We start from the raw sequence: 24,632 nt of genomic DNA, 5'->3' as shown, positions 1-24,632 counted from the left end.
TCTTTTCAAAAGTCAGTTTGTTCTCCATTGTCAATATATCAGGAGGGAGTTTACTTGTCTGATTACGACCAAACACATTCTGCAAGAGGCCCTTAGGTTTGGGACACTGGTGGGGAAATCTTAAGTGGGTGGTGTTAAGTCCAGGGGATGCTCTTCTTCACTCCTTGATAGTGAGGGAAGGAGGAGGAGGCACGAAGGATGGTCTAAAAGCCAGTTATGCAGGCCGCACTCAAGGTGATGCAGAAACAGGAGGAGAGGGAGGCAGAAGAGGCAAGGGGCTGCCAAAAGGCAGAAAAAAGGGTTCCCAACTCTAGAGCTCATCAGCTCCAACAGAGGAGCAGATGCTGTTTTCCCACCAGCAAAAGGAAATAGGCAACCCATGGTAGGCCGGAGAAGACAGGGAATTTCCCTGAAACAAAGGTAGTCTTAGCAGCTCCTTGGGAATGTTCCTTAAAGTCCCCATCCCAAGGTAGACTAACCAGAGCAAATTGGTTCCAATTATATCCATTAACCTGGGAAATGAGGGAGAAGCCCTCATGTAGTGCTAGAGTAGCCTGGGTCTATTAGGAGGAATAGTGAGAGAGTCCCTTTGCTGGGAATGGCCTGTGTTTCCTCCAGTAACCTGGGTTTATTGGGAAGAGGCCTATGTAGATAATTATCATTCATATATCAGGAGGGAGTTTACTGGTCTGATTACGACCAAACACATTCTGCAAGAGACCCTTAGGTTTGGGTCCTGATTTAGAGCCCTGAAGGCCTGGATGGGTTTAGGGTACCTCCATCTATTTGCTGTTCCTTGCAGAAGAGAGCTAACTGATAGATCCTACTGAGGCCATGCAGTACCTTTCTTAAATTTTGTAATCCGAATGGTTTCCAGTGGATTAAAAGGCATTCCAAGGGAGAGTCCTTGGGGACTGAAGAGAAATGGTCCATTACCAAAAAACCCCCATACCCCCGACTCCCAGGTGGGGTCCCACGCGCAGGATACGTCAGAGGTTCCTGATGTCAAAGCAACACAGGACCTCTCGAACAAAATTGCTATGATCACTGTCTGCCCTAAAGGCCCTGTAGGAGGGAGGCCTGCCTTCCTTCCCCCCCGCTTCCCCATTGCATTCTAGACTACAATGGGTGCCAGCATATGGACCCAGTTTACCTTATTTTGAAGGCCCTATCATGCCTTGGTTAGCCTTGCTGAAGGACCCACTGTGAAGGCCACACTGCGCCTTGGCTTACCTTGCCCTGAAGGCCACACCGTGCCTTGGCTTGGCTTGGCACAAAGGTCACACTGCGCCTTGGCTTGCCCTGAAGGCCCCACCATGAAGGTCACACCGCACCTAGGCTTGCCTCGCCATGAAGGCCACAAAGAACCCGCCCTTTTTAACCCATGGAAAATACTAGAAAAGTGTTACAAGAGGTAAGTACCCAATTTTGTAACTTAAGTAGTTAGAGGACATTGACAGAAAACAGTAAAGATAGAAATCCATGATGATTTAAGCGACATTCCAACACATGTAGTCTTTACAGCCAACTTCCCTAGGAAACCGGTCCCAGGTTGGGTTTTAATTCAATTGAGTACTGGTTTCAGCCGGATCCCAGTGGAGGTCTTGAGGCCAGAAATGGCAAGACCAGGGATGTGGAAAGGGATCACATTCAACGAGTAAGGAGGAAACCTCACGTGGGAGTCTTAAGATTGGTAGCCATGCTAGTCACTTAGGTGGCTGTCCTGTGTCCAAGAAAGACAACTTTTTATGAGGACAGGAATAAAGAGAGGGCATCAAGTTTCTGGGTCTCGTTACCATTCCGGCCATTGTACTAACTTCCAGCCAAAAGGCAGGCTTTCTCCTCCCTGTAGAGTAGCCATGGGCTAGAGGATTGGAGCTTGGGCAGTCGACATGAAAGGGTTCCAATAAGACTGTACTCCTTGAAGAGCCACTGAAATGAGAGTAAAGGGAGAGCAAAGTACTCCCCAAGTGTGCACCGAAGCTCGGAGTCCAGATGCCAAGACTTTTGAACCCCACGTTGGGCACCAAATGGCATAGTTTTTGGATGTTGGTGTGTTTGGTGGGGTCCAGAGCCAATGGCCAAGAAAGAGTTCTTCAGACATCTTCGGTGCAAAATGGTGGTTTTATTAAAGCACGGGGATAGGACCCGTGGGCAGAAGGAGAGGCTGCCCTGGGATTGTGAGAAGCAACAGATGATATACTTTGGGGTGAGGGGAAGTAAAGATAAGGGAAGTTTCAAAAGGATTTTCATATGCTAAAAGAATTCTGGGGAAACCTGAGGCCTTGCTATTGTCAAACCAAGGTTGTTTTTCCCTCTAGCAAGGCATTAACATTAAGACAGTTGGGAGCTTCCTGGAGGAGCATTATACTCTGCCTGCCTCAAGTATTTGTCAATGGGCTGCATGTTATAAGGACATTTAATTTTATCTACATTTCCTTCTGCCTTTATTTTCCACATCACTTCCACTCTTTTTTCCTATGATGAATAACACTGCTTTGAACATTCTTGTACAGGTGTTGGTGTGGACCTGTTTTCATTTCTCTTGGCCATGTACCTAGTAGTGGAAGGGCTGGGTCTTTTGGTAACTGTGTTTTACCTTTTTACATGTTTAATACCACCTTATAATCTCATCACCAGCAGTGTTGTGAGGTTTCCAGTTTCTTTGCATACTTACCAATACCAGTTACTGTCTTTTGGTTTCTAGCTGTCCTGGTGGGTGTGAACTGATGTATCTGCTGTGATTTTGATTTGCATTAGTCTAATGATTCTTGAACATCTTTTCATCTGTCTTTAGTTTCATAGTTTTAGCTCTTATATTAGGTTACTTTCTGAGTTAATCTTTGTATGTGGTGTGAAGTAGGGGGTCCAGCTGTTTTCTTTTGTTTGGGGATATGCAATTGTTCCAGTAACATTTGCTGAAAAAAAAAAACAATTTTCCCATTTAATTGTCTTGGCACCCTTGTAAAGAAGACTTAAGGATTTTTGCAATCTTAATTTTTTTTAACTTCTAACTTTTCAAAATAGTAAAATTCTAAAATTTGTTGGGATTGCGGAAAATCAGAGTTTGTGTTCTTTTGATAGGCTCTGGTTTATTTTAGTATCCTCCACAAACAAGGTTTATTAGTAGTAGTAAGTAAAAAAACTGCGATTGCCCAGGGGATATTTAAATTACTTTGAAAAATAGACTAACCAAGTATTTACATAAGAATAGTTTTGTCTTGTTAATATAAGTTGCAAAGATTTTTCTTCAGCGCCATTTTGTAGAGATCTCACTGGTTGGGCAGCCAGAAGGTTGAGTAGCGCTGAGTAGAGCTGTGTGCTTTTGAACAAGTAACACTCTTTGGGCCCCATTCTCTTCTGTAACTCAAGGATGTTAGTCCAGGCTCTTCCTAGATCTCTGCCTTTAGTGGGAGTATGCTCCAGCAGTGGTTTTCATGTTCTGCATGTCTGTGGAGTCCTGGTGTGAGAGAGAGGTGCTTTGGAGACTGTACTGTGTTTCGGAGGAAGGAGAGGTAGGTAGGTGCTTGCGTGTGGGGTTGGGCCCCTCAGACCTGCGTTGATCAGAACGGTTCTGGAAACGAGGACTGCTATAGGAAAGGGCCTGCGGACCCACCATTTTACAACATATGCTTTAACTTGTTTTTAAACTCGTGTTCGTGCATTTGTATTCTTCATGCTGTCTTACTTGATCCCTTTTGTGATGGGAAAACATGCTTTAGTCACATCCTTTACTGGGACCAAGGACTGTTCTTGGAATCCTTTAGTGCAATCACCCTTAATCACCTGGCTTTTCTTCCCACTCCTCACTGTCATAAGCCCAAGAAATGAGTAGCTTGGACAAGGGAGCATTTCAAGGGAGGGCTGGGGGAATGGACAGACAGCAGGTTTTGGACAGTCTAGATGGCAGTGTGTGGTTTCATGGGGGTGGGAATGTCTCGAAGCAGAGTAGGCAGAACTTTGGAGAGAAGGTCAAAAAAGGCAGTGCAGGGCGCACGTAAGGTCACGTGTCAGGTAGCCCCGTTTGCAGCATTCCTGTCTCTTGAAAGCCAGGGTAGGCTCCCTCCTGTTGAGATGTGGCAGCGCCAGAATCAGGGTCTCGGGGGCAGTTCAGAAGCGGGCTTAGTTGCCTCTCTTTCATCTTCACACTTTATATTACTGTGTATCGGTCCGTTCCTCATCTGGTCCTCAATACATAGACAGGGAGAAACAAAAGAGATTGATACATACATTCCTGCTGCAGGAAGTAGTAGTGTACCATCCTGTAGGCTTGCACAGCCTTTAATTCTTCTATATTTTATTGGTAAGTTTCGCCTTGTTTGGATACCTTCAAACCAGTTGCCTTTAAATGCTTAGGACCTTATGGATTTTATTTTCCGTAAAGAAAAATATGGACATTGGCAGTTAGGAGGGATACACATCAAAGTATTTTTTATCTTTTGGACTGTGCTTTCTATATTCTCTGCCCTGTCTTTTCAGGAGTACTCAATTTTGATAATTAGATTGAAATTATAATTGTTACCCCAATTGTCAGAATGAGCTTTACATCATTTCTCCACTTTAAAAATGTTTTTGCTAGAGAAAGACAATGATCATATGATCTCACTCATGTGGAATTTAAGAAACAAAACAGGATCAGAGGGGAAGGGAGGGAAAAATAAAACGACAAAATCAGAGAGGGAGACAAACTGTAAGAGACTGTTAATCATAGGAAACAAACTGAGGGTTGCTGGGGGGGGGGGTTGGGGGACATTAAGGAGGGCACGTGATATGATGAGCACCGGGTATTATATAAGACTGATGAATCACTGAACTCTGCCTCTGAAACTAAGAATACACTCTATGTTAATTAATTGAATTTAAAAGAAAAAAACAAAAATAAAAATGGTTTTGCTTTAAAGAATACATTTCTAATCCATTAGGACTTATAACAGTACAGATATGTGTTAAAAATCGGCAATCTTGCTTCAACTCTATAAGCACTGTTTATTATATTAACAGTAAATTCAGCAAAACATAATCTGAACTAATTTCTCACACTGCTCTGAATTATAAAATACTGTAAAAGAAATTTCTATACCTTTTTGTTCTTTTGTGTTTTAGGTGATAGTTCTGCTGGCTCTGTGTTGTTAAACATTTCTTTACAAATACGTGGTAGATCTACTTGAAAGAAATTTGTTTTCATCTGATTAAATATGTCTCCTGCCATTTTTTGGCTTTATTAACTTGTTTGATAATTTCTTTGTATGGATCGCACCAACGGTAACTTCACCCATTTTAATTATTGTGCAAATTCCTAATAAGAGGTTTTGGTTTGTTTCTTTGATTCATAGAGGATTATAGATAATGTACGTTGTTGAGCACTTTGCTTTTTTTTTTTTTTAAAGATTTTATTTATTTATTTGAGAGAATGAGAGAGAGCACATGAGAGGGGGGAGGGTCAGAGGGAGAAGCAGACTCCCTGCCGAGCAGGGAGCCCGATGTGGGACTCGATCCAGGGACTCCAGGATCATGACCTGAGCCTAAGGCAGTCGCTTAACCAACTGAGCCACCCAGGCGCCCAGCACTTTGCTTTTTAAAGCACCTTCACAAACTTGTCATTTCTTCCTCCTAAGGACCCATGGCATAGACAGGAAGATGTTATTGTTCTTGTTTAACAGAGTAGCACAGACAAGTCACCTGGTGAAAGGCTAGGCCTACATTACCACTCTGCTCACTGCCTGCCTTTTCTTCTGTGCTGTAGCGTTAGAGGAGCGTGGTAACTAGAAGAGTATATTCCTTTTATAACTCCTCAATCTGAGAGGCAGGGGCTGTGCTTTGCTCCTTTACTGGGTTTTGTTACGCCAGTTTGTGGGATTAAGGGAAGAGTTAATTGGGCCTGGTGGAAATACTATGAAGCTCTAGAACAAGTACATTGGCAACTTTGGGAATTGGTGTTTAACAGTTGCTTGTGTTCTTATTTCATCTGTGACTTGAAAATGAGGTTGCATAAATAACCGGAAAAAATTTTTTCTTATATAGCAATAATGTGTAATGGTTTTCAGGTTTTTGTTTTTGTTTTTTTTTAACACACAGGCCCTAATTGCCAGAAAACCTCTGTTTTTGAAGAACAGCATTGAAAATATTGAGGCCTAGATGAAATTTATTCTATTTACCAATTTTCTTCCCACGTATCAAAAAGAAAATCCTTAAAAACTAACTACTTAGTAATTACTGAATGGAAGTAAAACTAGAACTCAGCTCACTGATGAAGTTCATGTTTTCACTAGCTCTTTTAACCTTTTTTAAGGAATCTGGGGATTTTTTTTTGCTGTAGTATTTCGAGAGGGGTCTGTTTGTTCCAAGTCACCTCGGGGGAATACATTCTTCCTTTTGAGCTACTAATTGACATAATAGTCCTATTCCAATTTTGCAAAATCCTGTTTTTCCTTTAACATTGAGGATTGTTTGATAGTTCATTTGTTTCTACTCACTGAGAAATATTTTTTTTTCTATAAAATATTCAGATAGAAATATAATTTTTTCCTTCTTAACCTTTCAGCTTCCATAGAGACTGCACTTCCAGCTCTTGTTGTTCCCATCCTGGAGCCCTGCGGTAACTCAGAGTGTCTGCACATTTTTGTAGACTTGCATTCTGGAATGTTTCAGTTGATGCTTTATGGACTTGGTACGTGACTCAATGATAGTCACTCAGCGTAAAGAAGAATGCTTTCACAAAAGCAAACTAAAATTTTTCTGCCATTACCTCTGGTATTGGAGGGGGTGGTTTAGCAGTACAGAAAGTCTATGTGGAAGGGATAACTCTGGCTGATGTCTATTCCAATTTTAGTATATGTGCTGCCGAAGCGAGCACTGGCTGATGTCTATTCCTTGAGGCCAATTTTAAGTCTCCTTTGGATTTTCTTGTATCAAAAATTAAACCTCCCAACATGAAGTGCATTCATGTTGTTTCTCTTTTTGTAAAAGTAATAACGTTGATGGCTGATGTTTTTTAGATTAGCGATATTACCACTCATAGTTGGGTGACATGGAAACAACTACAGAGGATTCTGATGTCACTCATGGCTGAAGAACAAATTTATGACAGTGTAAACATCTAAATGTTAACTTAGGATACAGAATCCTGGAGAAGAGGGTTTTTGGGTTTTTTTGTTGTTGTTGTTCCTAGCCTAAACACAGTAGACATTAACATTGGATTTCTAACATGATCTGTTACCAAGTTGGTGGTCTGAAATGATGAACCACTTGGCACTTAGTGTTTTTGTATTGCTAATGGAACAGTGTTCTTGCACATATTAGCACATTTACCGCTTGAAATTAATATTAAGCTAGATCAATGAAAATAAAAGGTTTTCTGGTTATACTGTATAAAGATAAATTTGTCTATGAATTGTTCATAGAACGCTGGTCTCGTTACTTTGAATCACGTTGCATTTATGTTGGCTAAATGATAAGTGGCACACTTAGGAATTACCTTTTAACTATGGTTCCAAAGCACAAGGCAATTGTTCTTCAAAAAATTTTTTTATTTAACTGTTTTCTTGACTTTTTACATAATACATACTCGTAAAGAAGGAAGATGAACGTGTAAAATGAGAGAAACAAAAAATAGTTACCTGTTGGCAGTCATTCTTGTTTTAGAGGATATATGCTTGGCTCAGTTCAGGCTACCATAACAAAGAACCACAGAGAGGTTTGCCGAAACAGTAGAATTTCATTTTGTCACAGTTTTGGAGTTTGGAAGTCTAAGATCAGGTTGCCAGCATGGTTGGGTTCTGGTGAGGGCTTTGTTCCTGGCTTGGAGATGTAGGCCTTCTCTCTGTCATCACGTGGCAGAAAGGCAAGCTCTCCAGTGTCTCTTCTTTTAAGACACCAATCACATCATGACCTCAGTCCTATACCCTCATGACCTCCTCTAAACCTAATTATCTCCCAAAGGCCCCACCTCTGAATACCATCACATAGGAGTTTAGGGCTTCAACATACGAATTTCCATAGCAATGGTATTCTGATTTTCTCCATACTTTTTTCTTTAGTTGAAATCATTTTATATTTTGCTTTTTGTGCAACATGCTATTATAACATTTTTTGGTGTCATTGAAAATTCTAAGTGACATTTAGCAAGCTGAACTTAAGCCAACAGCTCTTGCTTATGCCAGAAATTATTTGTGTTTAATAAATAAACGTTTTATTTTTTAAAGATTTTATTTATTTATTTGACAGAGAGAGAGAAACAGCAGGAGAGGGAACTCAAGCAAGGGGAGTGTGAGAGGGAGAAGCAGGCTTCCTGCTGAGCAGGAAGCCCGATGTGGGGCTCCATCCCAGGACCCTGGGATCACGACCTGAGCCGAAGGCAGACGTTTAACGACAGAGCCACTCAGGCGCCCCAATAAATAAACATTTTAATGGAGTTTTATAGTTTTTGCACTTCTAAGGTTCTAAGTTTAGTGATACTAGGAATTTGAAATACATGTAAGTGAAAAAAATTAACTACACCAAGAGTTTTGGGAATTAAAATGTAGGCAAAGAATTAATTCCTGTATTTGTTACTTGTTCATCCTGCTAGTGTACATTTGCTATTAATTAGTTGTCCTGTAACTCTCTTTAAATGTTAAAGAGGGTAAACAAATTGGGTTAATTGATGCCTGACGATACGTTTAGTTTGGTTTTTCTCTGACTCAAAAATAATATTACTTTCTGCCTAAAACAATAATTTTCGTGTAAGTTTTGGGCTACCTAAATATTTTATGCCTCATGTAAGCAGTGAATTAATGAAGTGCTATATTCTATAGACCAGGCCACGCTGGATGACATGGAGAAGTCTGTGAACGATGATATGAAACGAATTATCCCTTGGATTCAACAACTGAAGTAAGCTTATTTATTTAGCTCAAGACTAAAAATGGAAAGTTACTTTGGTATGATATATTTTCTTCTCCATCATTACTCTTGATCAGTCACTGTCCTTAATGTTTATGACATGAAACTTGAGCACCTTTTGGTACTTGGAATCGAAATTCTCTTGGAATAGGGCCGAGATGGCAGTGTTTTGTACCCAGTTCCCTTTCAGAGCAAATACAGGTTTGAAGGTCATGGCACTCTACTTTTCATTCCTTGCCACATTTCCTCCTGTAAAAGCACTGTATAAATCACAGTGAATTTTATTGAATCTAGTGTTCTCTGCAGTAGAGTCTTATTACCCCGGATAATCTTCATGGTATGAATCTACCAGCTGACACTTCCAGAATAGTTGTTTCTGCTTCTCTAACACTGTCATTCAATACTGTCTCAAAATCCTTTGAGTGCTTCATACTGTTAAACTAAAGAACACTGGAAATGGAACTAAAGAGTCCATTATGGCAACTCTAACAAACTCTTTTTTAAAATTAATAAAACAGAATTCCAAGGGATAAAAATAAATTTCAGAGATCAAAACCCAAACTGGCAAATGGAGAAGGGGGGAGGGGGCTAGACTGTTCAGAGAGCTCTGTTGATTTTGTGATCTAGCCTTACCCCTTCTCGCTGCCAGTTTGAGTTGTATAAATATTTGAAGACTTCACTATAATCAGGTAATGTTTTCATTAACAAGATAAGATTTTTAATGCCAGTAGATAGTGTTTTATGAGCCTCCTTTTGAACAGCTGCTTAGTGTAATTGTATATGAAAAATGATAATCATTATTTTGGGTAACACATTCCAAAATTTTTAGTGATTTAGCATATTTTTGTGCATTTGGCTAAACGAATAAGGTTTAAATACTTAAATGCTTAATAACTCACATCTTGCATGACTCAAGATTATCTGGCAGTCCAGCTAGCAGAAATATAACATAAAACCAGAAAGCTAAGTCCCCAAAGCCTTAAACTTATCAAATGTGTCTCTGTACTTAAACACATAATTTCTGAGAAAGGTCCCCTGGTTATCACTTACAATAGTGCTTCTCAAATGATCTTTGGTGAATGACCAGTTGATTGCTAATCTATCATGGGACATTAATGTTTTTGAAATGACTTTATTGAAGTATTTCTGTACCAGAGAATTCACCTATTTTAAGGACTTGTAAATTTACTGAGTTTTGCATCCATAATCACAATCCAGTTTTAAGACATTTGGAACATTCTCATCACCTCAAAAAGGTGTTCATTTACAGTTAACCCCCATTCCCAGCCTGAGCCCCAGGCAACTATGAATCTACTTTCTGTTCTTACAGATTTTTTTTTTGGACATTTCATATAAGTAGGATCATAAAGTATGTGGTCATTTGTGACTTGCTTCTTTTCACTTAGCTTACTGTTTTGAGGTTCATCCATTTTGTAGCAGGTATCAAAGCTTAATTCCTTTTTATGGCTGGATAATATTCCACTATATGGCTTTGTACCACATTTTGTTGATCCATTCATAAATTGACGGATACTTGGGTTGTTTCACCTTTTTTTTTTTTTTTTTTAGATTTATTTATTTATTTTAGAGAGAAGGGCGCACACAAGCAGGGGGAGGGGCAGAGGGAGAGAGAATTTCAAGCAGACTCCCCGCTGAGCAGGAGCCTGATGTGGGGCTCGATCTCATGATCCTGAGATCATGATCTGAGCCTAAATCAAGAGTCGGCCACTTAAACCGATTGAGCCGCCCAGGCGCCCCTGGGTTGTTTCGCTTTTTGGCTATTATGAATAATGCTGTTCTAAATATTCACGTGTAAGTCTATGTGTAGACATGCATTTTCATTCCACTAGGAATGGAATTGCTGAGTCACAGTAAATTTATGTTTAACTTTTTAAAGAAACTGCCAAACTAGTTTCCAGAGTAGCTGTGCCTTTTTAAAATCGCATCAGCAGTATTTGAGGGTTTCCGTTTCCCTGCATTCTTGCCAACACTTGTTACTGTTTTTTACTATAACCATCCTAGTGAGTGTAATGAGGTATTGCATTGTTGTTTTCATTTATATTTTTCTAATGACTGAAGATGTTGAGCATCTGTTCATGTGATTTCTTATAACGTGCAACGAAAACAAATTCTAAAAAAAGAAATGAAAAAACGTGTAAAATAAAAGCCCCAGTTTTTAATTGTAAGAACCAACAGAAAATTACATCTCAGTAAACATAGAACAGTATAAAAATAAAAAAAATCTATACACATTTTTCATTGGAAGTGTACATAGACAGTTAATACAGAAAATTCACTCTTACGTTCAGATTTTTCCATGAAATCAAAACAAAAAGAGTAAAATGACAATTCTGTGTGCACATTGAAGAGAGTATCTTGTATTTAAAATTTATATAAATACACATTTGTATATATTTAGAATTTATATTGTATTGATACTATCTTGTATTTAGAATTTTTAATGTGACAAATGGGCTTGTTTCTTGCTTGTTGGAACTAGTCTAGATTGGGTTGATGATGATGCTAATCACAGGAAATAACGTATATCTTAACTGTTTCTATTTTTCTTCAAAAACATACATAATGGAGATCCCAGTCTCACAAAGTCTCACATGTTGATGGGAATGGAAGTAGAGATTTGAAAGCAGTTTTGGCAAGTTCAGAACATTCATTTTTAACTTTTATCTAAAACATAGCAAGTATTGTTGCATCTTCAAAATTTATCTTCATTTCTTCATTTATAGCCAGTTCTAGCAGTTGATCCTGTGAAGTTGCAGATAAATTTAAGTTGTTTTCAGTGAAAAAAAAAAAAACTGCTTTCTAGACTTTATACATTTTTGGGTAATAGTTGACAAACTACCCTTAAAGTGTTGTATGTTATGACCTGGTTTTACTGCACGTGACTAGTACAGAGTTTGTACCACATGCAGCTCACTACATAAATTGCAGCAGCGCCTGAGCTGGTCTGTGCCCTGTTGAGCCAGGCCAGCCTGCTGATCGTGAGCTTAGATGTTGTAATTGTTACGTCGCTGTGGAAAGTTTCTAAATTTGTATTCTTATACTCTGTAGTTATTTCACTGTGAACCAGTGAGAGTTTATGGACCAGTCATTTTATGACATGGTTTTGCTGCATGTGACTAGTACAGTACTTTTTCCATATATTTTACACACATATACACAGTGTCTAGCCTCAATGATAGCTAATCAAATAAAAGAAGTGAGAGGAATACTATAAAAAGCATCAAACTAAAATCTGGTGGCTTAACCGAGAGAGAGGAGGGAAAAAAGGTAATTAATACTTATTGGCACCTGCTAGATATAACCATCACTTTACACATACACAGTATAAAAACTGGGACTATATATCTCTAGTGATACTAGAAAAATTAGGTACATTTATACCTGTTTATTGTTTTATTTTCTTTTATAAACATTTCAGGCATTTTATAAAAGATGTTGAGGTTAGTTATTGCTGTCTTTTTTTTTTTTTTTTAATTTTTTTTTAAACTTATTTGAGAGAGAGAGAGTGAGAGACAGAGAGCATGAGAGGGGGGAGGGTCAGAGAGAGAAGCAGACTCCCCGCCGAGCAGGGAGCCTGATGCGGGACTCGATCCAGGGACTCCAGGATCATGACCTGAGCCGAAGGCAGTCGCTCAACCAACTGAGCCACCCAGGCGCCCAGTTATTGCTGTCTTAATAAACCATAGGAAATCCGTCATTTTCTTTAATACACTGCTACAGTGTCCCAGCTTTAATACTAGTTAATTCTACCTTATGACTAAATAAAATCATTCACATTGTAGTTTCAGCTCTTTAAAGTAGAACTAGAACTAACAGACCAATGCAAAACTTGGAGAAATGATTCATCATTATGGTTATGTGTCTTTTTACTAGTTCAGTTAAACTTCAGATTGTTATTTTTTAGTGGTGAATCTTCAGTAATCAGTTTACAAATTAGTTGCACACAGTTAATCAGAAGAACTTATGATTTTGTGATGTGAATTATCTCCTTTCAATTAAGGTTTTGGCTTGGACAGCAGCGTTGCAAGCAATCTATAAAACATCTGCCTACAATAAGCAGTGAAACATTGCAGCTGTCCAATTACTCAACCCATCCTATTGGAAAGCTTTCTAAGAATAAGCTGTTCATTAAACTTACCCGTCTTCCTCAGTATTACATTGTAAGTATGCAAAGGGGGGATTTGGATGATCAAGTTCAGTAATTCTATTAGTATTTCACATGATTTATTGCTTAATTTAATTGCAAACATTTTATTGGATATTTGACTTTAGTGATTCTCAACCTAGGAGGTAGGGATGGGGGAGAGAGGAAAATCATGTCTATGAAATGATACAATGATCAGGCAGGGTTGGGGAATATAAGGTATGTCTCCATCCCTCACCCTCAGATCTTTCCTGTAGTGAGGCCTAGTTTCTCTTCGGGATGAAGCATCTCCTCTCTATGGGAGGGAAAACATTGAAAGCAACTACTGTGAAGGTGTGTGGAGATGTTTTGGTATCAGATAAACTTGCTTGCTTTTAATCAAATGTTAACTTGCATAATGCATCCTTTTAAATACAGCTGGCTGAAGTAGCTTTATATTCTCATCCTTAACTGATTGAAGGCATATATATAGATTTTTATTAATTGCATTTTTATTGATTGCATGTACCTTTCAGTGCACAGTAAGATCCTTTCTTATTCTTTTTTCACTCTAGATTTCTTGGTGTTTTGTAGTTAGTTTCTTTGAGATCTTTGAATTGGTTAAAAGTTGTAAGAATTTGAAATATGAATTCACCCTAAATATATTTCCCTGCTTGTAGAAATTTCTGTATATACCACATAGATATTTTTGGCTAAGAATCTTGAGATATTTGAAAAACTTAATTCAAGCTTGTTGGTTGAAGGTAATAGGAGTGAATTTTTTTAAGATTTTGAGTTGTATTTTTAAAAGATACTATCTTAAAAAAAAATGTACCCTGTCTAGCCTGACATATCTGAGGTTAGCGTTATTTGTATAGAGCAATAGGTTTGTCATTGATGTGAACTTCACTTTTTTCCTGAATTTTAAAACCCCAGCTGTTGAACTAGATTTGGTACATGACAAAGGATTGTTGTCTCCGTCCTTGGTGAGCTGCCTAGTCTACATATAGAATGATACTCAGAATACATGTATAATAATCAAACCTATTGAACACACAAAGATCCTTATACTCAGCCACAGACAAAATGGTTTTATTATTTCTGACCTTATTTAGTATCAACAGAAACCAGACGTTAGTTTCAACGACTAATGGTTTATTATAAAGCAATAATTTGTTTCACGTGGCTTAGATCAAAACTGAATCTATGTTACTCTTCATCCTTCTTATTTCTCACTTAGGGGTGACACATTCATAGAAGTGGGAAAAACTGGGGACATTAAGAACAGAGGAAAGGATTGCTGCCTTTAAATGTCTGCCATTTTACTTTTGTCAGCTTTATTAAGATACAATTTACATATGGGAAAAGTTTAGACTGTGTCTGAGTTGTAATAAATGCATACACTATTGTAATCCGCCTCTCAGCAGAACACAGAACAGATCCATCACCCCCAAAATGCTCTCATGCTGCTCCTCTATAATTGGACCCTCCCCCCACTCTCAGTTGGTAACCACTGACCTGTTTTATGTCTATATAGGTTTTCCCATCAGTCTAGTTTCTTTCACTCAGCATAATGCCTTTGATTTTCATCCATATTGTGATGTGTATTATAGTTCATTCTTGTAATTGGAGTAGTAGTCATGGTATGGATGTACTATGGTTTGTTTAACCAGTCTCTGGTGGAAGGACATCTGGGTTATTTCCAATTTGGTGCAATTATGAATAAAGCTGCTGTAAGCATTTGCATATAGGTTTTTTTGTTTTTGTTTTTTAGTGAACTTAGGCTTTCACTTCTTTGGGATAAGTAACCAGGAGTAGGATTGTTGGGTTAGGTTATAATGTCAGTGTATGTTTAGCTTTTGCCAAACTGTTTTCCAAAGTGGCTGGGCCATTTTGCATTACTGATGGCAATACAAGAGAGTGCTAGATGTTCTGCATTTTTGTCAGCACTTGGTATTATAATTTTTTTTTTTTTTAAAGATTTTATTTATTTATTTGACAGAGAGCGCTAGCGAGAGAGGGAACACAAGCAGGGGGAGTGGAAGAGGGAGAAGCAGGCCTCCCGTGGAGCAGGGAGCCCGATGCGGGGCTCGATCCCAGGACCCTGGGATCATGACCTGAGCCGAAGGCAGACGCTTAATGACTGAGCCACCCAGGCGCCCCATTGGTATTATAATTTTTAAAGTTTAGCCATTCTGGGGGTACCTGGCTGGGACTCTTGATCTCGGGGTTGTAAGTTCGAGCCCCACATTGGGTGTAGAGATTACTTGAAAAATAAAAAATAAAAATCTTTTAAAAATAAGTAAATTTTAGCCATTCTGATAGATGTATAATGGTATTTTTTTGTAGTCTTAATTTATGCTGCCCTAATGACTGATGATATTGAATATCTTTTCATGTATTTTTTTTTTTGTCATCTCTGTATTTTCTCTGGTGAAGCATCCATTTTCCTTTTAATTCTTCCATTTCCTCGTGCATCAGTGTGATACTAGGTGTTAGCCTAAGAGTTTCCTGAAGAGAGTGTGTGGGGAGGGGGTGGGATAAGGGAGAGAAAGGAGGCAGGAAGAGAGACAGGAAAGCATATGTTGGTCAGAGCAATGGTCCAATGGCATTTATTTCTCCCCTTAAAGTATTTAGGGGACTTTTCTTAAATTTTAGGTAGAACTTGAAAACAGTAAACTGGTATAGTGGGTAAAAGCAAGGTCTCTGGAGCCAAACCGGAATCAAAGCATGAGTCCATCGCTTCTCAGCTCTTGAGACCTTGGGCAAGTAACCTAAGTATTTTGTGCCTCAGTTTCTTCATCAGAAAAATGAAGGCAGTAATCCTTTCTTTACAGAGTTATTAGGAGGTCTGAATGCGTTAACATCTGTCAGATACTTGGGATAGTATGTGGCATCTAGTACTCTATATCAGTGTTGGCTGTTGGTGGTGGTGGTGTCATCCTCACGATGACCATATCTATCAGGGTTTATTTATTTTTTTATTTTTTTAAAGATTTTATTTATTTATTTGAGACAGAGAGAATGAGAGACAGAGAGCATGAGAGGGAGGAGGGTCAGAGGGAGAAGCAGACTCCCTGCCGAGCAGGGAGCCCGATGCGGGACTCGATCCCGGGACTCCAGGATCATGACCTGAGCCGAAGGCAGTCGCTTAACCAACTGAGCCACCCAGGCGCCCCTATCAGGGTTTATTTTTATATGCTTCCAATTGTGAGAGTTATTTGTCATTTTTCTCGGCTCTAACAGTGGAATTCTTAGGAGGTTTTATTTTTTTTTAAGATTTTATTTTTGAGTAATCTCTATACCCAGTGTGGGACTTGAACTCAACAACCACAAGATCGAGTTGCATGCACCACCAACTGAGCCAGCCAGGCACCCTTAGGATGTTTTAATGGTTAAGGGAAACAAGGCAATTTGAAATAGGTAGATACCATTCTAGAAAATCTAGCAGTTCTGCTTTACTTAAGCATACAGTGTTTTAAGCTAAGATATGAATATCCAGAACACTTAATGCTATAATAGTCTAAATGTCCCATTTTCTGTAGTTTATGGTGGTTTTTGCTTTTATTCATTAGTCTGATCTATTTTTTAGAGAACAAAGGATATATTTAACAGGAATGCTTTTTTTGTTGAGAATCATGATTGATTTGTCCTCATTTAAAGAAGAAAGACCATCTACATTAGATTTACATTTCTGAGCCCTACTTGCTATAAGGTGGAAAATATGCAACACTCATTAATTATTTCTCTGAGTCTCATTTCTGACTTGGGCCTTCTTAGGTTGTGGAGATGTTGGAGGTTCCCAATAAACCCACGCAGCTGTCGTACAAGTACTACTTCATGTCTGTGAACGCTGCAGAACGTGAGGACACCCCTCTCGTGGCTCTCCTGCTGCAGCAGTTCAAGGAAAACATCCAGGACTTGGTTTTTCGCACCAAACCTGGCAAACAGCCTAGGACCAGTCCCAAGCGCAAGGTAGGATCACATATAGAAGTGAGCACAGGATTGGTGTGTGTTAACTCTCTTGTGTTCTTTAACCATTTTTAACATGGGAAAGAATGAGTTCTGGTTTGTAAGAGACTGGGGGACAATCAGGTTTAAGTAACAGTTTTCTACATTTTCTTGAAAATGCCTCTCTTAATTAATAATTAATTATACACCATTTCCACAAGAGAGTTTGCTAAATACACAATATTTACGTAAATTTCCAGTATTGAGGTTGAAATATTTGCTCAATAAATACTTGTTGAATGCATAACATTTGTTTTTGTTAACCTTGAGCTATAGTAGTTTAACTGCCTTAACTAATTGCATCACCTGTACTTTTTTTACCCCAATTCTAGTTGTCTGATGATCCATGTCCAGTAGAACCCAAGAAAACAAAACGATCAGGAGAAATGTGTGCCTTCAATAAAGTTCTAGCTCACTTTGTTGCTATGTGTGATACAAATATGCCATTCGTAGGACTTCGGTTGGAGGTAATTTTTTGAAACAGTTTTGAGTACTCTATATAAAAGTAATTTTCGGGGCGCCTGGGTGGCTCAGTTGGTTAAGCGACTGCCTTAGGCTCAGGTCATGATCCTGGAGTCCCTGGATCGAGTCCCGCATCAGGCTCCTTGCTCGGCAGGGAGCCTGCTTCTGCCTCTGACCCTCCCCCCTCTCATGTGCTCTCTCTCTCTCATTCTCTCTGTCTCAAATAAATAAATAAAAAAAAAAAAATCTTAAAAAAAAAAAAGTAATTTTTAAAATGCCTTGCTAAAGCTACATGGATTCCATTAGGAGAACCGGAATAGCTGTGATCTTGTTCATTTTGGGAGGGATGGGGTTGAAATCATAGCATCTCATGGTGTACTTGTAAAACATGACTTACATTATTTCATTTTTCTGATTCCAAATTGTGAGCGTTCTTCCCTTTATGGAAATGGAAAGTAAATTCTTCCTAATTTAAAAAAAGGACAATTTTTGAGTATTAACGTCTTACTTGCATACCTCTTAGTAGGAACATTATCTCTTAGAGGTGGTTAGTTGATTTTTTTTAATGTTTATGAATAAAACAATTGAGGATACAAAAAAAAAAAAGAGAAGAGGCCTGGGAATGTAGAAGTGGATTATTTCAGTGAAACTGATGGTGATAGTCTTGGGAAGACTTGTTGAACACTTTCATGCTTTAGAGCAGGAGTCGCCAAACTTTTTCTGTAAAGGGCCAGATAGTAAGTATTTTAGGTATTGTGGGTCATATGGTCTCTTATTATAGCTACTCAGATCTGCTTTTGTAGTGTGACTCAGCCATAGTTGATGTTTAAACAGATGAGTGCGGCTATGTTTCAGTAACACTTCATTTACAGAAACAGTCATTGGGCTGCATTTGGGCCATGGGCTGTTGTATGCTGACCCCTGCTTTGTAGGGTTTCAAGGTCTGGAGCCAGAGGGTGAGGTGTAAAACTATGAAGAAGGGAATAGCCCAGAGAAACCGAGGCCCAGAAATAGGCATCTAAAATAGATACTCATGACTGATGTCCTAGCTCCTAGAACTGTGAGCTTGATGAATGTCTTCTTGCCTGGGTACTAGCCATATAGCTCCTAAACTGTACAGACAGTGTCCATGCTTCCTGTCTACTTGACTGTGTTCTTGGGCTTTTTTTATTGTGCCCTGTGGATTGATGACATGCATGTCATTCATTTACTACCTTTGTAGTGGGAAGGGAGGCTACCTGGTACCTGGGGGCAATGTGATGTGTCTCTCCCTGCCTGCCCTCCACCCTCACCACCTGCAAAACTTGCAAAAACTTGTCTCTGTAGTGCTCACGTAGCCTAACACCTGTAGACCTAGTCCTCTCTGTCCCTCTTCCCTGGGCTCCTATACCTGTTGCACACATAGGACATGTAAGAACATTGTATAGTAGTACTCTGTTGAAAGACCCTCAAGCTCTTAAACAGCCTACTTTTTCTTATCTCAGTGAAAAAGCCCTGTTGAAGACAAAAGCAAACACATTTTCTGCCTAAAGTACTTTATACTGAGATGTGAATAACTCAATCTAATCTTACCAGGGATGTTTATATCTCTGATCCATAGGACAGAGACGGTGTTTTTGAGTCCTCCTACACTTGGCCTCCTTTTGAATCTGAACTCCTATGGCCTATTTATAGGGTTAGCAGCTATTTTTCTTAAACCTCTGCCCTTCCCAGGCCGAAAGAACAGGGCTCAGTCAAATACTTAGGGCTACTTTAAATCCTTTCTGGAACAAGGTGGGTGTAAATAAATAGCTTGCCATAGAAGACCTGTGAATATGTGCCAAAGACCAGCTTCTCTCCGGTAGATCATCAGATGACTTTTTGGCATACCTACATAACCTGCAGCTCCACTTACGGGGTCTCACGCATTCATCTTCTTAACTCACTTTCTGAATCCTCCAGTTGGGAAAGCTATCTCATTGGGTAAATGCATAAATTGGAAGTCTTCTTGGGTTTCACAACAGGAAGTAGTTTAATTGTTAAAAATAAAAATGTATTCCAGAGGGGTGGCTGGGTGGCTCAGTCAGTTAAGTGTCTGCCTTCAGCTGGGATCGAGCCACACGTCAGGCTCCCCTCTCAGCGGGGAGCCTGCTTCTCCCTCTCTCCCCTTCTCTCTCGCTCGCTCTCTTTCTCTCAAATAAATAAATAAATAAGATCTTTAAAAAAAAGTATTCCAGAAAAGTTATATGCTAAAAACTATTGTTTGTGATTAAAAGTAGGATGTGACTATGACTCAGACTTTGTTTTGAACAGACATAATTAAGAAAAACATAAGAAAACCAGTCTTATTTTACACTTGCATCAGTTGGAACCACCAGGATTGATTCTGGATGACTTTTGGCTCACTGCCGGAGTAGATTAGTCTCCAGAATTCTGAAGATTTGCCACTCGGGGTGTGTTGTGTTTTTTTTTTTTTTTAAAAAACTAGAAGCTCTGGGTCATCTTTGGGTTTCACAGGATTTAATATAGTTGCCCAGGAAATCAGATGATGGAACTCAGTGCGCATGTCTAACATGTTGTTACTTTGGAAGAGAGTGGCCCTGAAACAGGTGCCACGAGAATAGACACTAGTACTTACAAAAGGTAGTTTCCTTTGTAAAGTTGGTGGTCTGATCTTCCTCCTTTTCTCTTACCAGTTGTCCAATCTGGAGATTCCCCATCAAGGAGTGCAAATGGAAGGTGATGGCTTCAGCCATGCAATTCGCTTACTGAAGTAAGTCCCTGTCCTCTGTCTCCCTCGGTGCCGCACGTTAGAGCCACACTGCTAGAGCTACTCCTCTCCCGTGACACAGCATAAAGCAGAGTTCAGCACCTGTGGATGTCAGATTTCTGCACAGAATTACTGTGGTCTGGGGGAGGCTTCCTTTTCACCTGCTGAGTGGAGATCCAGCACCACTTGGTATCTTAGGATGTCTTTCCTCTGCATTTCTTTTCATTCATTTAATGGATGTTTACTCCGTGTGCCTGTTTATCAGGTTGCATTCTGCTAGGGCCCTTCAGGATGCTGTGGGTTCATATAACAGGAGGATCTGAGCTAGTTCTAAAGCCAGAAAGGGTAGCCCTGAGGAAGTACCAGTGGTATTTGGACTGAAGGAGAGCTGAGAATTAGCCAGAGGAAAGGGAGATTGCAGGGGTGGGGCGGGGAGTGCTGACCAGAAGGGATAGCTGCTAAGGTGGAGGCAGTTTCTCTCTTCTCTCTCTTTCTCTTGCTTGGGGCAAGAGAAAGAAAGCTCTGTACCCGGGAACTGAAAGGAGGTCAGAGTGGCAGGAGTTGAGAGAGACGAGGCTGGACCTGAGCTGTAAGTGGGAAGGGATCAGATCCTGGAGGGCTTTGTAAGTGTCCTTAAGGAATGTAGACTTGATCCTAATGGCAGTAAGAAGCCATCAGACGATTTGAAGCAGAAACTGATATCATTAGCTAGGTGTTTTTGAGAGCTCATCCTGAAAGCCATATTGAGAATCAATTGGAGGGTGGGGGACCAAGACTGATTGGTGAAACCAGTTGCTGAAATGGTTCACACCAGAGTTGGTAGCTTAGACCTGGGAAGGTCCCACAAGGACTTAGGGGATGGAATACTCAAGGGTTGGTGAGGAGATTGATGTTGAGGGTAAGAAAGAGGAGAAGATGGCACAGGTGCCTGTAGGTTTTATCTTGGGCACGTGATGGGTGATAGTGGTGTTTTCTGAGATAAGGGACACCGAAGATGTGAGTTTGAAGGGGCTTCGCTACGTTTGAGGTGTCTACGCATCCCTTTGGCCAGGCAGGGCTAGATCGCATGCTCTGGCAACAGGGCTGGGCAGGAGAAGTAAATGAGTCATCACCAAGGTGATAGTAATTGAGCTGGGATATTAAATAGATACAGAGGGAGATGGGCAGAGGGCTTGGCTCTAAATGGATCGAGGACCAGGGGCCAAAGGATGCTTAGAAGGAAAGCCAATATGGTGCGTGTGCTATGGAAGGCGACCAGGATGGACTTGGCAAAACTAGCGTGCCATTTACGAGAGCAACCTTTCTGGTGCAGAAAACAGATTTTAGGGGGCGGGGTAGGGTGGGCATTTGTATTGTTTCTTAGATGTTGCTTAATAAAACAAATCACAGAAGCAGTTTTTATTTATCGAATTCCTCTGACTACCAAGACATGGCAGCTCTGCCAGCGGAGCTTTAATTTTTGCTACTTGGGAATCAGGTAGTTTCTGTGGAAGATGGGAAGAGCTAGCCCATAGCACGCACTCTACCCGTGTGTCAAGGTGCTCACTTGAGACAGAGTTGAAGAACTAGGATAGCTTCCCTTGCTGGCTATCTGAACACCATCTCTACAAAAAGTTCTCGGGAGAGAGAGCTGGCCTTATAATGGAAATCAGTAGGAAAATGTGATACTTTTAATGGCTTTTGGTTTTGAATTACTTCTGCCTAAAGTATAGGGGCTTGGGGGTGTTTTTTTTTTTTTTTTTTTTTTTAATCTTTTCACTCTCTTGGCAACTGCAGATAAATAGATAATGTTAACATTTGTGTTCTGTTCTCTTAGTTATATTTTTCATGTTTTGCAGGAGTCTTAAAATATCTTGTTCTCAGCATTTTTATGAAGAAATTTCAGTCCCCTTGAATTCGAGAGAACCCATAATATAGTCCTACCTAAGAAGGAAGCATTTCCTATTTTTTAAGCTTCATTTAATAATTTTTAAAAAGTCTTTATTATATCCTGGCTATTATTTTCTTTATTTAAAACTTAAAAGGAAAAAATATAGAGAAATGGATAAATTAAAGATAATGAGTTTGTCTAGTATCTGCTGTCCATTATGAGGATTATGGGGATAGGGTATAGAAATGAAGAATGAAACCGTAAACAATAAATGTCTAAACACGATTTTACTAAGTTAAAATCTAGCATAGGTCTAATTAGTATATAATTGCTCTAATGCATTTAATCTTTAGAAAGTCTTAAGCCTTTATTCGTAGATATATTAATGGGAGTATGAGTTGATACATCAAAGCTTTAAAATTGAGCACATTTTTCTCCTCTTTGTTAAAAATATGTTCTGTTCTTATTCAACTTCTCTTTTTGAGACTCCGTTGAACAGGCCTCCTTGAAGTATCTGTGAAAGTATCATGGTAAACACCTTAGATTGCTATGGTTCATGGGCCTGTTGCCCTGTGTAGATTCCAAAGAGTCTTCATCCGACAACACAAATGACTCCGCTTAACTCAGGTCTCGAGAGCAGCATGCTCACAGTTGCCTCCATTTGAGCTCTTGAGCAAACTTCCCACCTTCTCCCGAACTAACATTACACTACTGGGCAGTGGTGCTGGTTTGCTAGCCACACCCACAAGGTTTATTCATCTTGTCCATTGTGTTTCTTTGCCTCTTGTAGCCTATGCAAATAATGCATAGGCACAGTTCATTTTTGCAAGGTGTGCGACACAGCTTCTGTCAGTTGTGTGACTCAGTCCTTCTGCATTTGCACGTGCAACCTTTATAAAACCCTCTTCACTTTCCTTGTGGGCCTAATTGCACTTATTTTACTTACAAGCACGTTCAGTGATCTCCCCCCTCGTGCACCGCAGGGCCATAATGTGGTTACTGACGTTCGTAAAACCCCTCAGAATGAAACTGACATAGAGTATACGATGGCGGCCCGCGGCCAAAAACGAGCGGTGCTAACACACATCTGCCCTGGAAGACCAGAGCCCAGTTCCTCCATTCTTCCCATACTCAGAATTACAGGAGAAACATCAGTCAGGAATAGCTGTTTAGATCAAAAACCTTTTTTGGACTGCTAGAAATTTTCAGATAAGGTTAAGCCATTGTCCAGGAAACATCTTCCTCAGTTCTTCATTTTTTGGTGACTCTAATAGTATTTTGCCCTATCTTGAGTTTGTAACAGTTTTGTTTCAAAAGTTTCCTTTTGGGGAACTATCTATTTTCCTCCTCACCTGGGGGAGCATTAAAGTTATAATTGTCTTTTATTCTGTTAAATTTGTAAACCTTAAAAGCAAGTAAATAGTTTACAGGTTCCTTGAAGCTGAGCCAATTACTTGTGTATCGCAGATGAAGAAGGTGACATAGAATGCACTGTTAGGGTCGTGCTGTCCCTCAGAGCATAAATTGAAAGGAGTCTTACTCTTTACTTGAAGACATGCTGGCTTCTCTGGGTTCATTTTCTAACCAGATGGATTTCACGAAACACCTATTTATGTGAGAGGAAGATAATGTATGCATTTATATTTTCTAAACCAAGATTTAAAAATCGATCTGAATTGGCTGCTTTATAACTCCTATGGGTTGGGGTTATGTTTTCAGGGATAAGGATAAGCAAAAGTCTTCGGTATACCTACGGAATTGACAAGCATATATGCAATGTATGTGATTTTTGTAATTTACCACAAATAATATTGGACAAAATCTTTCTGGTTGTGAGTGATAAAAATTATGTAGTATGAAAGATTAACTTTAAAAAAAAAAAAGATTTTATTTATTTGATAGAGAGCGAGCACAGGAGCAGGGGGAGGGGCAGAGGGGAAACAGACTCCTGGCTGAGCAGGGAGCCCTACTCTGGGCTCATCCCAGGACCCCGGGATCATGACCTGAACTGAAGGCAGATGCTTAACTGACTGAGCCACCCAGGTGCCCCAAAGATTAACTTTTGAAATGTTGAAACAAAACAAAACAAAACACGCTATACATTTAAGAGGAGCTGTGGTGGAATTTTTAATTAATTGACAAAATTTTAGTACTATGTTGATTTTCTTTTTATGCAACCTATGTAGCTGTTTTCTCCCCTACAAATTTTTTTTTATCATCTGCAATCTCTCTCTCTCTTTTGCCCTCTTAAATTGTTTATTCTAGGCAAGTGGTTCTTAACCCCAGGGCGATTTTGCCCTCCAGGGGGACATTGGGCAATGTTTGGAGGTTTTTTTGGTGATCATTAACTGAGAAGAGGGGGTGGGAGATACTGCTGGCATCTGGTAAGGAGAGGCCAAGGCTACACAACAAAGAATTACCCAGCCTCAAATGTCAGTATTGCTGATGTTGAGAAACCCTATTCTAGGTGTTTCTGAATAAGAGGCCTGAATCAAGATTCCATATTTCCAATTTTT

The 24,632-nt window shown here is 39.7% G+C and overlaps 1 protein-coding gene across 2 annotated transcripts in view; it reads left to right on the top strand.

The window, feature by feature from the left end:
- MED14 (mediator complex subunit 14) overlaps positions 1-24,632 on the top strand; it is a 73,329-nt gene that overhangs the window by 23,190 nt on the left and 25,507 nt on the right. For both annotated transcript variants that reach the window (XM_035003179.1, XM_035003188.1), the window contains exons 11-16: positions 6,542-6,667; positions 8,793-8,871; positions 12,902-13,061; positions 16,805-16,999; positions 17,368-17,502; positions 20,173-20,249. In XM_035003179.1, coding sequence (XP_034859070.1) covers positions 6,542-6,667; positions 8,793-8,871; positions 12,902-13,061; positions 16,805-16,999; positions 17,368-17,502; positions 20,173-20,249 — 772 coding nt within the window. The remainder of the gene's footprint in view (positions 1-6,541; positions 6,668-8,792; positions 8,872-12,901; positions 13,062-16,804; positions 17,000-17,367; positions 17,503-20,172; positions 20,250-24,632) is intronic.

Source organism: Mirounga leonina, unplaced genomic scaffold (genome assembly GCF_011800145.1).
Source record: "Mirounga leonina isolate KUSES-001 unplaced genomic scaffold, KU_Mleo_1.0 Mir_101609, whole genome shotgun sequence".
In the NCBI taxonomy this organism is placed as follows: Eukaryota; Metazoa; Chordata; class Mammalia; order Carnivora; family Phocidae; genus Mirounga; species Mirounga leonina.
Note: the sequence above shows the minus strand (reverse complement) of the source record. Positions and strands in the feature narration are given on the sequence as shown.